At 43.2% G+C, this 17,554-nt stretch overlaps 2 protein-coding genes across 3 annotated transcripts in view; one reads left to right on the forward strand and one right to left on the reverse strand.

Annotated features, from left to right (window-relative positions):
- The window catches only part of LOC311052848 (protein bicaudal D homolog 2-like), a 424,382-nt gene that overhangs the window by 399,899 nt on the left and 6,929 nt on the right, over window positions 1-17,554 (forward strand). The window lies entirely within an intron of this gene.
- Window positions 1-17,554, reverse strand: part of LOC311052854 (copine-9-like) — a gene marked incomplete at both ends in the record, with an annotated part of 132,331 nt that overhangs the window by 952 nt on the left and 113,825 nt on the right. For both annotated transcript variants that reach the window (XM_084068085.1, XM_084068084.1), the window contains 3 exons: window positions 1,610-1,683; window positions 14,497-14,554; window positions 15,448-15,550. In XM_084068085.1, coding sequence (XP_083924211.1) covers window positions 1,610-1,683; window positions 14,497-14,554; window positions 15,448-15,550 — 235 coding nt within the window. The remainder of the gene's footprint in view (window positions 1-1,609; window positions 1,684-14,496; window positions 14,555-15,447; window positions 15,551-17,554) is intronic.

Raw genomic sequence — 17,554 nt, forward strand, 5'->3', positions numbered from 1 at the left:
TATTTGACAGCATTTGTGGTCAATAAAAGAAAATATGCAAGAGATTAAGAATGGTGAGAAGGTCATTGTTGAGGATCTTATCACCATATTATTTATTTATTATTCATTATCCCTCTTACTACACGGCTACTTAATAAGGCAATTAATACATTGCAATTAATACACAATCTAACAACAAAATGATTTCATTGATTTGAAAATAATTGAATTGCTTTGTGGTAAAGAAAGATTATGCCAGGTAGGCCTACATCCAACACAACAGGTCGGCTCGCAAAACTCACCTCTAATGTTTTCAAAAACATTCTTTAGTGTACTGTTTAGCTGTAAAATGACATTGTGTGTTTTTAGAAGTGAGTCAGTGCTAGGGGGTGAGGTGGAATTTGAAGAGGTGAGTGCTAGGCGGTGAGTCTGCAGTTCTGACTGCTCGGGAGGCAGAGAGCGTCTCCAGCAGGGCAGGAATGTCAGGGAGGCCACGAAGGCCATGGCCGCCGTGGCCCCTCAGTTTGGCCTTGTGCCCCTCAAAAAAAAGGCATGCCCTGAGGCCACAGTGGTCTTAATGCCCCAGCTGCCTGTACCACTTTCTCCTCTTTATCTTTCTTGTCAATATGTAGACACCAGTGTCTCTTTCTTGTCACGTAGACACCAGTGTCTTTTGTTGAGATTCGGAATTCTTAACTCCCCTGAGTCCCCATCTTTAAACCAATCCAGTGACTTGGTGCAGGCTGAGCATGGATCAGATTGTAAATACCATATTTTTTTTTATTTCACTGCAGATAGTCTACAAATTAAATTTAAAATCATCCTTAACCCTTGAATGCAATAAATCTTGTTTTATTTGATGGTCTTCCTTCATGTGGCCTTGCCCCTAAAATGACAAAATTCCAGGCCTGGATCTCCAGTCAATATTGAAACAGAATCCATGAGTATTACCCATACCATATCGATGAACGATTTCAGTATTTCAGTTTAACTGTGACAAAGCTGCAATAATAAAACTTGTACACCTGTCAGTCAGAATTCTGTGGAGCGACTGTATACAGTATAGTGTATGACCCATATTAACCTTCTGAGATGTAATTTAATTGTACAGCAGGGTACTAATGTTTCCAACTATAGACTTACAACTACTGTACATGAGCCCACACATGCACAAGCCTCAATGCATAGTAGGCTATTAAGTTAACTATGTCCCTATACTCCCCGTGCAAGCTTTATCCTGTGCTGCCATAATCCCATGATGCAGGATAAATAAACTACTGAATGAACATGGTAATTCTTGAATGGGCAAAATGTATTTATGACTGTTTGCACACTTGCATATCAGCCAATCAAGTTGGAGCGAGAGCTACTTATAATCGTCTGCAAAGCATCAATTAGCTTAGTATTAAGCCGATAATACCCAACAACCGATGTAATGCTTTTTTCTTTTTTTTTTAGAAAAGGGTTTGTTTACAGTGTCAAAAGAGAGAGACAAACTTAAATATGTTTTGAACCACTAATGCTTTGTGAACTTGTCAATCAGGCTCAGCTATGTTCAACCAAGCATAATTCACCCTTAAGTGATAAACCATATTCACCAGCCCATGATGTAATATAGCCGATGGCTTACCTGAACAATGTCCCGCTCTGCCAGGCGACCTCTGGACGACACCCTGACCTCATCCCCGTCCAACTCCTCCATGGCTGAGAGAGAGAGAGAGAGAGAGAGAGAGAGAGAGAGTGGGAGGCAGCAGAAGAGAAAGGTCATGGGGAGTTCAAAAAAGAGATGATTTCGAGAAAATGCAAAGTGTGAAAGAATGTACTGTACATCTATCTATACTTTAATTTACGGAATCTCTGTCTGTGTGTCTGTCCCCTGAATTTCGTCCCGTGGAAAGCCAACATTTTAACCACTAAGCCAAAGGGAAATCCCCATAGCTCAAGAGAGATATTAGACTTTTAGGCCATCAGACTGAGGTGGCGAGCCACTCTGCCACAGGTGATATATACGACCCAAGGTGTGCAGAGCCGAACAGCAATTCGAACGGACCAGCGGTTTCCGAGAACCGTCCGGCAAATCCCGAATATCTGTACCTGCCGGCCCGAAGGCCTGAGAAAGTGTTGGAACTTTACTTTACTTTTGGTACTTTCAGTATATTATGATGCCAATACTTTTGTACTAAGATGTGAATACGGAACTTTTACTTGTAACAGAGTATTTCTGCATTCTGTTATTGCTTCTTTTACTTACAGTATGTACAGTATGTGCGTACTTCTTCCACCACTGCCATTCAATATTTTTTGGGAACACATACAGTACATTTTGCACCAACTATAGCTATTAGTGGAGATATGAGGTGGGAATCCTGTGGGGGGTGCTGGAGGGTCTGTTTGATGAGGTGGTGGAATATGCTGCTGGGGATGGACGATAACACATCCATTAAAAGAGTGACTGACTGGGAAATCCAAAAGAAATGGTGCAAAGGCAAGGGAGCTGCACCGTCTGTGTGGGAGATTACAGTAGGTTGTGAGGATTAGAGGATTTTAAAAAGAGAGTTGGGTTTCCAGGATAATGTGTAAGTCAAAACTTTGCACATTCTGTGAAATTAAACATGATTTTGGTACAAAAAACCTATGTGCCCAAGATATGTCAAACTCGCTCCATATTGAAACAGGTTGTTAGGTGGGTACTAGTACACGTTGTGGCAGACATACTCTCCATATCTGTCTACAGTCGGTGGCCAGTGACTTTGACCAGTTTCACTTTCAAAACCTTTGCATCATGCATGTCACACAAACAGAATGCGGCACACAACACCAATGGTTTTGATAATGTGGATTATGGAAGTTAAATGGTGGATTTGTGGATAGGACTCTATATGAACAAACTTGTTATATCAACAAAACGCATCGCATTCTGTTTGTGTGACATGCATGATGCAAAGGTTTTGAAACGGGCCACTGTATGTTGCATAGACGTTTCAGCAGATTTTGATAACAGTAGCTTCATTACAACAACTAAAATAACATAACAATGTGGACGCAATCGCAGCATTCGATTTCATACAGTTGAATTGTGAAATCGGGCAGTGGCTGTCAATGTCTTACTGATTGAAGACAACAACCTGTCTATTATCTACTCAACCGATACAAATTCATTGTGCTAAATCATTTCGTTTTTTTTTTTCTTCACCATTGTTTATGATTAAACACAAACAAGAAGCCTCTCTGAGAGTATCCTAAATGATAACCTCACAAAGTTTTAGAAAAAGGCGAGATTGGAGGAGCAGCAGCAGGTGCCTGATATCTTTCCACTCAAACAGAGAGCGTCTCCTTCCCAAACCCCAATGGTTCTAATCAGCCCCCCGCCCACAGGAGTGGCCCAATTCACTCACAACTTGCTACAAAAATCGCTCATGAAAAACTATATAATCTCCTACATTCCATTTTCCACATTCACATCTGTCTCCTTCTCTAATAATCAAAAAGTGCTATATATTTCATCTCGCACTTCACTTCCGGATGGTTCGTTTTGCACCTTTTTTTGCCACATCGGTCACGGGAAAGAAATAAGCGCTGCCGTGGTCTATGGAAACGAGCCCAAAAGTGCACCCAAATAAGCCCAAAATCGCTTATACAAACAGTCAGACCTGGCAACGCAGCCTACGCCAATCATGTGTGAGATCTACAAGCTATGGGGCAGTGACGCCACCGTATCTTAGCAACAACGACAGCGCTCACTCTCATTGGTCGTGTCATGCCAGTGGGATGCCCCCCCCCCCCAAAATAATCATATTTGCACTGCCCCCCCCCCCCATTTTGTTTGACTCCGTTCCACAAGTCAATATTGCGAAAATAGCTGATCTACAAGCTCACAACGCCTCACGTTGAGAGGCGCTGTAGATCGGCTATTTTCAACATGTTTGCCTCTCTTATATAATTTGACAATTTGGCCAATGTTATATAGTATAGTTTGTTGACTACTTTTGTTGCAGTAATGGTCTTTTCCTTTACTTTCGTTTTTTTATTGTCTCCGCCAGGCCGAAAGGCATGGCGCGAAAGTATCTTTCACCCCCTGTCCGTCCGTCCATCTGTGGATAGCTAATCTCCCGCATCGTTGGCTTGCCTTGATCGCAGCAAAACTGTGCACACACACTCCCTGGATGCCAATTCAGAACCTGCCCCATTTTTTTTCACATGGCCTGTTATAGTGCCACCAGGAGGCCACTTTTTGCTTAACACATTTTTCCACAGTACTCCTACATATTTTGTCCAAACATCACGCACATCGGTACACAGTATCTCTATAGTCATTAAAAAAACGGGTCCTTCAGATTTTTCATCCTGATTGGCTAAAAATGGCTTACAAAGTTTGCAGGATTGCTCCGTTTTGACCAAAATGTCTCAAATTATGAACATAGCATGCACTTTCCGTGCAACTTTGCACCCACATTCCCACTATGCCCAGGAAGACATTCCTCTTGAGAATTTTCTAATCAGCCTCATGGTGGCGCTATAACAGCCCGATGTGTTTTCCCCTATAACTGCACCAATCTGTGTAAAACTTTGTATGTGCACTCTCTACAGGTCAAGGAAAAACCTTTATACCTTTTATAGCGCCACCAGGAGGCCGACTTATGTAAAACATATTTCTTTACATTACTCCTTCCGATTTTATCTACATTTCACGCAAATCGGTACACATGATCTCTATAGTCATGTGCTCAAGACGGATCTGTTTAACTTTTCATATTCCATCCCGATTGGCTAAGATTCACATCTAAAGTTTGCAGGAGTGGCCCGTCTAGAACAAAATGCCACAAATCATCAATGCAGCGTCCGATTGCGGTCAACTTTGCACGCACATTCACACTATGTTGAGGAACAAGTGCTACCATTTCTACATTGGCCTGTGGGGGGTCCCCACCGACAGGTTGAGAACCACTGTATTAGGGGAGAGTCAGTGAGAGCTGGATAAACGAGGTAAAATGTGCCAAAAGGAGTCTGTACGGCTGTCGATAAATGAACACATGACGTCGGTGGGACAGGACATATTGTGTCTTTTGGACAAACACCAGCGTGGTGCTGATGTTTGTTGTGTGAAGCAGCTTAATGTCAGAGTATTTGTGTTGGAGCGCCTCAGTGCGGCTGCAGAGCTCATGTGCACTTCCAGAGAGAGATAGAGACAGAAACTCTGCTGGAGAAAAAACAACACTGCTGGGCATTGACTTTCATATGGACATTGATCTACACACTGCAGGTATGTCTGTTACACACACAACATCAAACTACACACTACAGGTATGATGCAGCATTTGCATTCCAGCCAGCACACCAGCGTAGTTCCCATATGGTTTCAAGGTGGGCTAAACCATATGGACCCCATGTCGGCAATGTCAGTGTGGACATACGTGTGTTCTACCTGGCCCTTAGGTGGCCTCTACCTAGGCAATTCTATGTGGGGCCGATGTGGGTCTTAACTGCGATGCCCATGCGAGTATAAGTAGCTTCTACCTGGCCCTTAGCTGGGCCCCTACTAGCCACGTTTATGTGGGACCGAGGCGGGTCCTAACTGGGTTTATCCAGTTAGGACCCATCCAGGCTTTAAGTGGGTTCTACCTGGGCAGTAGGTGTACCCTAACCAACCAGAGTGCAGTGCCCATCGCTCCAAATGTTGTGACGTCAGGGCTCTCAATACTGCACATTGGTCGAGGAGGAGGGGCCGCAGGGCGACCGCACACATCGCTGAACCAATGGTAGCCCACGGATGTTTCCTCTGGAGATTTAAAATCTGCCCCTCTATACCACATATCATCCGCGCTACAGGGTCTTCACTGACCAAGCCACGGCCCCACTGCCCCTCATGACGCTACGCCACTTAAATGCGCTGCCAAGTGGCCGCGGGGCGCGGGCGCTACGTGGGCGTGGCCGCGGGCTAGACGCGAGGCCCCGCGTAGCGGGGCCGAGCATCTAGTTAATGCAAATACAGAATGTATTGTTGACATCAACTCCTCGGAGGAGTTAGAGCCTGAGGGGTTCACCTTGCCAGCCGGCAAACTCCACAACAGCGTCCGCCCTTCAAGTTAAAGGTCATAATTGTTTTGTTTTTTTTGCCGAATGGCTTTTTGTTGATTGTCCCTATGTTATCTGCTGCTATGCTATGGGGTGCTATGTTGCTTGTTAAGATTTGGAATATTGTTGCGAGTTGCGACTTGCTGTTATGCACTATGTAATATACTGTGAGAAGCAGGTGATGCCGTATCGCGTTCCTGTATAATGAAGTCTGTCAGTGTGTGTGTGTGTGTGTGTGTGTGTGTGTGTGTGTGTGTGTGTGTGTGTGTGTGTGTGCCCTGGCGCGCGCGCTCACTTGCTACGAGTGACAAAGTCACAAGTTCACACGGAACCGGTAGATTACCAACCCAGTACTATGGTGCTAATGAAGGCTGGGGGAGTGTGTTGTTATTGTTGTTTTATTGTCGTTATAGCTTATATTTGGGAATGTGTTGGGATGAAGTGTCTTGTAGCAGCCTACTAACTGAACGATTGGTTTGATTTTTAGCGGTGCCAGCCGCTCTACACCTGACTATGTCCGTCCGTATGTCCGTTTGAGCCTGGATGTCCGTTTGTCCGTTTGAGCCTGGATGTCCGTTTGTCCGTTTGAGCCTGGATGTCCGTTTGAGCACGGGCTTTAAACAGCTATAACTCCAGTTCGCAGCATGCCAGCAAGTCCAAATTTGGTATGTGGACTTACACCACCAATTGGGACGAGCATTGATTGCTGAAGCCCCGCCCCGCCCTATTATAGCGCCACCAGGAGGCCACTGCCTTTAAACAGCGCTTTACACAGCTATCACTCCAGTTCGCATGCCAGCAAGTCCAAATTTGGTATGTGGACTTAGACCACCAATAGGGACGAGCATTGATTGCTGAAGCCCCGCCCCGCCCTATTATAGCGCCACCAGGAGGCCACTGGCTTTAAACAGCTATAACTCCAGTTTGCAGCATATGCCACCAAGTCCAACTAATACCACCAATAGGGACCAACTGTAATTACATAAGCCCCGCCCCCTCTGTCTTCCCATTGGCTGGGCTTTAAACAGCCATAACTCCAGTTCACAGCATGCTACTGAGTACAAATTTGGTACGTGGACTCAGACCACCAATAGGGACGAACTGAAATGTAGTAAGCCCCGCCCCCTCTGTCTTCCTATTGGCTGGGCTTTACACAGCCATAAGTCCACTTTGCAGCATGCTACCAAATACACATTTACCACGTGAACTTAGACCACCAATAGGGACAAGCTTTAATTGCTGCAGCCCCGCCCCCTCTGTATTGTCATTGGCTGGGCTACAAACAGCCATAACTCCAGTTAGCAGCATGCCACCAAGTCCCAATTTGGTTTGTGGACTTACACCACCACTAGGGACGCGCTGTCTTACTTAAGCCCCGCCCCTGCATCTTCTTATTGGCTGGGATTAAAACTGCCATAATGCCGGTTTGCTTCCAGTGCCGCTGTTGAGTAGCCTTGAAATGATTTCCCAGGGATGTAACATTGTTTCTCCAGTTCATATCTAGCCCAATTACACACACTCATCAAAGGCACCGCTTCCTTCACACAGGGTGTGATTTTTTTTTAACGATGTCAGGCGGTCAACGGGACCGCCGTGACTTCGCGACACCTGTCAATCTCCAAGACATCTGATTTAATATCTTGAGGAAATTGAAAGCAAAAATAAGAATTAAATATAGCTGCAAGCAGCAATTAGCGGTTTCGAGAATAATGGCAGACTGGCAGACTGTGACAAGAGTGGCAGACTGGCAGACTGGCAGACTTTGACAGACTGGCAGACTGGCAGACTGGCAGACTGGCAGACTTTGACAGAGTGGCAGACTGGCAGACTGTGACAGAGTGGCAGACTGGCAGACTGGCAGACTGTGACAGACTGTGGCAGACTGGCAGACTGGCAGACAGACAGACTGTGGCAGACTGGCAGACTGGCAGACAGACAGACAGACAGTGACAGAGTGGCAGACTGGCAGACTGTGACAGCCTGGCAGACTGGCAGACTGTGACAGAGTGGCAGACAGACAAACAGACAGACTGTGACAGAGTGGCAGAGTGGCAGACTGGCAGACAGACAGACAGTGACAGAGTGGCAGACTGGCAGACTGGCAGACAGACAGACTGTGGCAGACTGGCAGACAGACAGACAGTTACAGAGTGGCAGACTGGCAGACAGACAGACAGACAGACTGTGACAGAGTGGCAGACTGGCAGACAGACAGACAGTGACAGAGTGGCAGACTGGCAGACAGACAGACAGTGACAGAGTGGCAGACAGGCAGACAGACAGACTGTGACAGAGTGACAGAGTGACAGACTGGCAGACTGGCAGACAGACAGACAGACAGACAGTGACAGAGTGGCAGACTGGCAGACAGACAGACAGTGACAGAGTGGCAGACAGGCAGACAGACAGACTGTGACAGAGTGAGAGAGAGAGAGAGAGAGAGAGAGAGAGAGAGAGAGAGAGAGCAAAGTGCACATGTCTGAATTAACAGGGTCATGTTTTGCATAATGCAATTTAAATGTAAACTGTGACAAGTGGGGTTTGAGCCGTGGACCTTTGGCACATGAGACTAACACTGTATTGATCAAGCTATTCAATCCACAGCCTTGGTCAGTGAGAAGGGAGAATCCAACAAAACAAAACAAAACAAAAGAGGGAATGAAGTACATCATACATTGAAAACAACTACTCTCAATAAGCGTTTCATTCAACAATTGCATGTTTATTCATTGATACAGTCATGTTGTGTGTAATGCAATTGAGTTGAGGTCTGCATGAGGTGAGATTTGAACCGGCGACGCTCTGGCATCAAGGCAGATGATTAAGCCATTGGGCCAACAGACCCGAACTGATGAAAAGGGAGTTCACACACATGACACACTTTCACGCAAATTGCTCAGAAATACTGGATTTAAATGTTTTTCAAACTGCTCAAAATTGCAGACAATCTAAGGGCGGAGTTTACTGGTTAACAATTGCACATGCATTCATTGATACAGTCATGTTGTGTGCAATGCAATTATAATGAATTCTACATGACGTGGGATTCGAACCAGGAACCCTGTGGTTTCAAGGCAGATGATTAAGCCATTGGGCCAACAGACCTGTACTAGTGAAAAGGGAGTTCACAGACATGACACACTTTCACGCAAATTGCTCAGAAATCCTTGGTTTAAATGTTTTTCAAACTGCTCAATATATTTCGGAATGGAAACTAGTGGAAAATAGTCGATCTACAAGCTCACAACGCGTTGCTATCTAAAAAGGTGTGAGATTGTAGATCGGCTATTTTCACAAGAAAGTATGTCATACATAAAAAAAAACTACTCTCAAAAGCATTTCGTGTTATTGTCTAAACATTGCACTTGTCTGAATTAACAGGGTCATGTTTTGTACAATGCAATTTAAATGTGAACTGTAATAAGTGGGATTCGAACCAGGGACCTTCGGCACATGAGACTCACACTCTACTGTTGGAGCTATCCAATACACAGCCTTAGACAGTGAAAAGGGAGAATCCAACAAAACAAAACAAAAGCGCGAATGAATTACGTCATACATTGAAAATAACTACTTTCAAGTATGCATTTCTCGTCATCTTTAACAATTGCACATGTATTCATTGATATAGTCATGTTGTGTGCAATGCAATTATAATTAAGTCTACCTGAGGTGGGATTCGAACCGGCTACCCTATGGTTTCAAGGCAGATGATTAAGCGATCAAGCTATTGAACCAACACACCTGAACCTGTGAAAAAGGGCCTCAAACATGTATTTGACACAGTTTCATGCAAATTGCTCAGAAATCCTGGATTTAAATGTTTTTCAAACTGCTCAAAATTGCAGACAATCTAAGGGCAGAGCTTACTGGTCAAAGTGATACATGTGTTCCTCATGAGTCAAGGCACATGTGTAAGCAGGTTTAACGGCTGTCGGCCAAACGAGGCATGACTTTTGCCTGTTTAAAGTTTGCATTTTCAAAAAATTGCTATAGCGCCCCCCTTTGACCAATTGGAGTAAGATTGGTTTCAGTGATACTTGGAAGGACCCTCTACAATATTGCAAAGTGTCAAACAAATGTGAGTCTGCATGTATGTGTTAGGGGCAGATGAATAATTTAAAAAAAGCTGCAATTTTCATTGGCTTATAAAAGCTTAACGTTTTCACTTATGGAAAATCCGCTAAGTTACGTTTGTCGGCATTGGTCCAAAGTTCATGTGTATACAGTTTCGTACAGATTGCTCATAAATCCCAGGAGAAGTGATTTTTTTACTGCTTTTTACTGCTTTTCATAGAATTCGAAATGGTGGGAGATCTAAAGGTCAGAGGTCAAAAGTCAAACATTGAAAGTTGTTAGGCATGAGGAGACGCATGTGTGTATCAAAGTTTCATGGCTGTAGGTCAAACAGGGCATGAGCTGTACCTGTTCAAAGTTGGCATATTTCAATTGAGTGCTACAGCGCCACCCTTTGGCCAATGTTTGTGAGTTTCGGGTTTTCGCCGTTTGGCATAGCCCTCTACCATATTGCCGAATTTCATAAAAAGTGACCAGGCGGTTAGGCCAGAACTGGCAAAACCGGCGGAAGAATAATAATGAAAGTGTAGAGATGTAATAGGGTTCGAAGCCTGATAGGCTCTCGAAACCTAATTAATGAATTAAGTAAAACATTTCATGTGGCCCACCCACTTTCGGCCAGGCCCCTGAAAATGATCAAGTGATAAAGCGGATGTGACGCCTCCTTCCCACTTCCGTTTTTCTTTACAGTCGCGCAAATTTATCCAAATCCAAATCCAAATTATCTAAGCATAGCTTAATGCTTAGCAGAAATGGAAATTAAAAAACTACATGTAAAGATTTTTTAAGATATATTTTCGTGAACGGAAATGACGAACGGATGATACCTTCCTGTCTCGGAATTCGTGAGGTGTAGCTACAGACTCTATATAGCATTCAGAGATAGTGGAATAGTTGTCTGGCTACGTGAGACTACCCTAACCCTAACCCCAGTAGTACGTCAAAGTTACAGTGAGTACGTCAGACATACTCTCCATATTGAAACAGGTTGTTGGATGGGTACTTACTGGTACTTGTATAAGTACTAGTTGAACTAGCACAAGTTATGTCAGACATACAGTACATACAGTAATCTCTACAAATTGAAACGTCCTCACTTGAACGTTGTTGGGTTCAAGTGAGGAGGACACACTTTGTTACTCAGTGCATGTGATCTCAATTAAGCTGAATGTGAAATGCATTTTGTTTTGTACTGTCCATATGATCATGATTTAAGATTACAACTATGTATGATTATGACTGTGTACCCCCTGCCAATAGCCTACAGTGAACTGATTATAGAAATGATTATCCTTAGGTGTGATTAAGATAGGTCTTAATCACATGAAGAAGAACCTGTTAATAATTAAACCAATTATATGCCAGTCATCAGAGTGTAAAAGCAGCCACTGTAAGTTACTGTGGATACCAGTGTCAAGATAGTAGCCTACACATCTTTAGTACTCAGGTAGTACATAATTAGCAGAGATGGGTGAAAATACATCAAAAAGCATTTTTTATACAAATTACAAATACTGTGTCAAAAACGTTATCACAATACAAATACTAAATACTGGTCTGAGAAATGTACATACAGTATTAGTACACAGCGTTAGTACTCAGTAGTACGAGTACACAGTAAAATCATTAGGGTTTGTTTCCGTATCTTAGTGAAGCATGGTGGCTCCAGAGGGACACACACTGTCACCAAGAGATGCTGCCAAGAGGCTTTATGCACAGCATCCATATTGGAAAGAAATTGGGCCTCTTCCTTACTTTCTTCACAGGTTTTACCAATCCTCCTATCCTCCTATAATTTGAGAAACCTCTGTGGTGGTGGTGAGACCAAAACTGTCTGCCCAGTTCTCCTCAATGGCTGGAGCAATTTGATCTGAATTTGCACATAGCTATTGACCATTACCATGCCCACGGAACTGTGAAGCCCGTTCGATATCACCAAATCTCAGCTGTTTATTAGCGTTTTTGTGTAAAAGAATGTTGCCATGGTTACGGGGCTGCCCAGAAATGGGACGAACTGCCTCCCGGGTTGCCAGATCAGGTGTGCATATCCCCCCACGGATGCGTTGACCGGGTATGGACTAGTGACACTAATTAAGGCTCTGTTCCATATAGTGTAGCACATAACCCCCATAACTCTGAGAGTGAACAGACTCTCTCAGAGTTACACACCCGTAAGGGGCCATTTTAAACCCCCTCAAGGAACCACACTTTGGAACCACACCTGGACCACACTTTGAGACCCACTGGTGTAGCAGAGTAGTTTCCAGTGTGCCAACATGCACAACATCAGCCCCCTGACTCTGTTTGACCAGAATGGAACAGAGCCTTCATTAGTATCATTGGTAACACGGTACACCTGTGCAGGAAGTACAGGTGTACCGTGTTTCTTTCCAATATGGCTGCTGTGCATAGAGCCAGTATGTTTGACCTTCCTTGTGACCGCCAGACACAGCTGAGTAGCTACAGTTCCACAAGTCAATTGACCAACTGTGTGGGAAACATTGTACCCAAACACACGCACGCACGCACGCACGCACGCAGGCAGGCAGGCAGGCAGGCAGGCAGGCACGCACGCACGCACGCACGCACGCACGCACTGTGGCTTGCTGCATTGATCTGTGTACAAACTTCATTCCATTGACTTGACTTCAGTAATAGTCTCCCCATTGGGGAGGGGGGAGGGGGAAGGGGGTGTTCCGAATTGCAATTGGCTGCACATCAACACCTGTTGTTGATGTGCAGCCGATTGTAAATCGGATGATACATCTCAGTGGTTGAAGAAGATTTTTGTGTCTGTGGGTTTTATAAATACATTTTCCCATTTCCTGGAAAGCAATGGCTTTAGACATATAAGGTTTCTGCCCAACAGTGTAGTCTTGCGTGGGCCAGACTACTATTCTACAATCTCTAAATGCTATATAGAGTTTGGAACTACACCACCCCAAAGCTGAGAAAGGACGCTGTCATTCCGTTAACGAAAATATATTGTATTTAAAATGTATCATTAAAATGTATATTTTAACCCATTAAGACCTGAATCCAATTCAACAGTTTTCTGAAAAAACGTATGTTTCTATATCAGTGGTGCTCAAACTTTTTCATGTCAAGGACCCCCAAAATGATATGTATTTGGCCACGACCCTCATCTCAAAATGTTTTCTTCCAGGGACCCCCCAGAAGCAAAGATTTGAGTTAAAAATGTTCTCTTTAAAAGAATATATATTCAAAGATTTGCACACATTTTCACGATTTAAAAACAAATCTATATTGATTGGATAAAAAAAAATCTACAAGCTTGATATACAAGCTATGAGCTTGTATTTCTGCTATTTTTGAATAGTCAAAGTAAAAAATCACACCTGTGTGAAGGTAGCGGCGCCTTTGATATATTTTGTCATAGATATGTGTTTCTACTAGAGAAACAATATTAAATCTCTGTAAATTTATTTCAAGGCTTCCAGTGGCACTAAATAGTGCCATTGGAAGCGAATCACCAAATGCATTCCAAGGTAAGTGGCAAAAACTGAGACAGAGACGGACCTGACCAATCAGAACGTTGACGGACCTGACCAATCAGAACCTTGGCGAGCCTGACCAATCAGAACGTTGACGGACCTGACCAATCAGAACCTTGGCGAGCCTGACCAATCAGAACGTTGACGCAAAAGCCAGGTATAGAGGGCTAATATCCGCTCTATACCTAAATCAGAACCTTGGCGAGCCTGACCAATCAGAACGTTGACGGACCTGACCAATCAGAACCTTGGCGAGCCTGACCAATCAGAACGTTGACGGACCTGACCAATCAGAACGTTGACGCAAAAGCCAGGTATAGAGGGCTAATATCCGCTCTATACCTAAAGGTATAGAGCGGCTAGCGCCGCTAAAAATAATGCTTTTTAGCTCAAATCAATAAATGACACAGATCTAGGTCTTAATGGTTAATAGTCATTTATGCCAAGCAGCAAGCTATATCGTATATGCTTCAAATAATGAGATTTACAGTAGTAAAAAGTGTACACGACTGCAAAGACGAGGCGGAGGAGGCGGGGCATTGTTTTCAGCGCTTCCGTGCTCCAGACTATATTGTGGGAGGCAACAGTCTGGCTACGCAAGACAAGCATGACACTGACTATATAAATGAGGTGAAACTGTGAGTGAAGGGTTGAACACTTGAACCCTACCGTCCCTATTCTGTGAAAATGTCAGATCTACAAGCTCACAACATGCCGCATTGATCTTGTATGTCTGCTATTTTCACTGAATAGATTTGTTGTAGAGGGAAAAAAGGAGGGGGCCTAGTATAGACCCCTGGGGGACTCCGGTTAACACAGTATATACACAGGGTTTAAGGGGTTAAACACTCACCATCGAACTCAGCAGGTCCCACTCCTACGATGATGATGGACATGGGTAGAGAGGCTGCCTAGAGACACACAGAGAGTACAAATACTCACATCAGAGGGTTACTTTGGTGCTTTAAGTATATTTTGAGGTCAATACTTTAGTACTTTGTACAACAATTTATAACACAGACCCTTTACTTGTAACAGAGTATTTTCACATTGTGGGATTGCTAGTTTTACTCAAGTAAATAATCTGAGAATTCTTGTTCCACCACTAGAAACTGCAAAGGAAATATCCTCTCCTATATGTTCCACTTCACAGTATTTCAATGATAGCTGCAGGTGCATAATGGTATAGAGAGGATTCAGAATCACTTAGCGGAAAGTGGAACAGCCTCTCAAACATTGGTAACAGCTATTGATAAAAGTATTGACTTCTTTCTCAGATTACAGGGCAAGAGAAATGCAGTCACTCTGAGATCAAGTATACATGTAATTCTCAAGGTTGAAAGAAAGGAGCAAAGACGATGGTTGACCGTCATATTTTCCAAAAGATAAGACAAGTTAAGTTATGGAAGAGAAAACGTCCTCCCGGTGGGGGCTCCTCAATTGGTAGGTGAGTCAGTATGACGCAACAGCAGTGACAACTCATAAATGTGTGTGGGGAGGGGGGGGGGGGGGGGGGTAAAATGCATAAAAGAATAATAAAGGTGGTTACTATAGTAAGGTTAGGTTCTTATATATATCTTTTTTTAAACTTTCATTATCTTTTAATGTTACTATTAAAGATATTAATGAAAGTACAGAGCTAGACGTTAGCCTGAGGGTAAGCAAGTACAGTACGTGGACAAGTTGTGAGTGAATTAATCAGGGTGAGTGAAATAATGAGGGTGAGGGTGCTGCTTTTACCTACATAAACTGTATTACTTCTTCCACCCCTGTATGTAGCACATTGAAGTGAGAGTGTACTTACATTGACCACAGCTTCTTTGGTTTGGATCATGTCAGATATCACTCCATCAGTGACCATCAGCAGCACGAAGTACTGAGAACCATCGGTGATCTCTGCTGCACACCTGGAGAAGGCATGCAGACATTACAGTCAATTTTGACAGCAAATTTTGTTTTAGTTATAGTCTTTTGAATAAAATTTCATTTTGTTTTAGTCTAGTCTTTATTTGTTGACGAAATTATCAATATATTTAGTCTTAGTTTTAGTCATTGGTTAGTTTTTATTCCGTTTTCGTCAGTGAAAAAAGGTAGTCGACAAACAATTTTCGTCATAGTTTTAGTCGACGAAATGAACACTGATGCATACATTACAAACGTAAACACACCTATTAGCATCCTCATCCTCCTCTCCTCTAAAGGCTGAATCTGAGCTACACTTATTGGAGTTCAGACATCAGACCGCTGAGCAGTATTCAAGGTGAGATCAAACTAGTGTCTAGGTCAACAGCACTCTAGAAGCAGGGCTAAGAAAAGAGGATCTTGTGGAGCAAGGTATTCACTCTACCCATTTTCTAAACAATATTTTTCAATAGCTGCCCATCGAACGTGACACCAATCACATTTGCCTCTTGAACCTGTTCAATATCAATATTTTAAAGAACAGTGTATGCATATCATCTGAAAATAGAGTAGTACTGCACTTATCCAAAACATAAGGCATGTCAGTGGTAAATACTGAAAAGAGAAGTGGTCCAAGACAACTCCCCTGGGGAATACTGCACTCTACATAATTATGTGAGGAAAACAATTTTCTTGTCAGTATAAGATAACCATTTGTCGATCATATCTGTCAGTGTTGAGCATATAGAATGATCTGACTCATATAGGCATATGCTAGAAGTTTAATTCATTTAAGTGAAAAGCATTTATTCAAGAATAACTTTTTCCGGTAGATTCCTCAACACTGTAAGAATACTAATGGGTTCGTTATTAGCATCTGAAAGCCAGATCAGAGACCGTATTCCAAACCTGGGGGAATAACCCTCCTTCATATTAAAGTTGAAAATATGAAATATTGGCAATTAAATTTGATTTGAAACAAGTTTAAAGGGACTTTAAACTTGCATCTCTTGCACTGTTCTGATGCGAGAAGAAAAACATAACCTATATAGTCTGTCTTCTGTGTATTTCTCTATTGACGTGGCGGGAATGAAAACACGTTAGACGATGATGTCAACAGAAATAGAAGACATGGAGTATTTGGTACATGGTGAAGGGTGACTCATCTGATCCTGCCACCCCCCCCCCCCCCCCCCCCCCCCCACATCTCTGTAGAACATCGGATGTGGTTTTTACACCAAATATGACCAAACACACCACAAGACATCGTTACAGCTCTCTCAGCAAAGAGGTCTGTACATTAACAAATACATTAAGTTAGTTTTATCCAATCAATATTGAGTGCTAATGACATCAGCGCCATCTCTTTGTGGGGGAACAAGAGCGGAAGGCAGAGAACCCAGACTCTCTCTCACACGTGGCCACTTCAAATGTATTGTCAGATGATCACATCACAAGTGTACGGGTGTAAAACAGTGGCTGAAATTACATACAATACAGTATATATGTTATATATATATATATATAGAGAGAGAGAGAGAGAGAGAGAGAGAGAGAGAGAGAGAGAGAGAGAGAGAGAGAGAGAGAGAGAGAGAGAGAGAAGAGAGAGAGAGAGAATCATAGGAAAAGGAACATGACAAAACAACAATATGAAATATAAATAAAACAACAATATAAAATATAAATAAGGTGAGTATGCAAAACAAAACAACAATATGAAATATAAATAAGGTGAGTATGCAAAGCAAAACAACAATATGAAATATAAATAAGGTGAGTATGCAAAACAGATTGAAGAGCGCACTTCAAAGGCAGGCAGGTTTGTTCTGGAGCGCCGGTTCCACATTAGGGAGGGTTGACTCGAATTTCGCTCAACCGTCTTCGTCAGTCAGAATAACGAGGACCCGGTAACGCAGCGTGAAATAAAGAATGTAAGGCATGGCCTGGTTCTGCCACGGCCCCTCGTTCCCTCACCAACAGACAAATACAAGCACTGTGGTCCATCTCAC

This window comes from Gymnoscopelus microlampas, assembly GCF_963454915.1.
Source record: "Gymnoscopelus microlampas genome assembly, chromosome: 10".
Taxonomy (NCBI): Eukaryota; Metazoa; Chordata; class Actinopteri; order Myctophiformes; family Myctophidae; genus Gymnoscopelus; species Gymnoscopelus microlampas.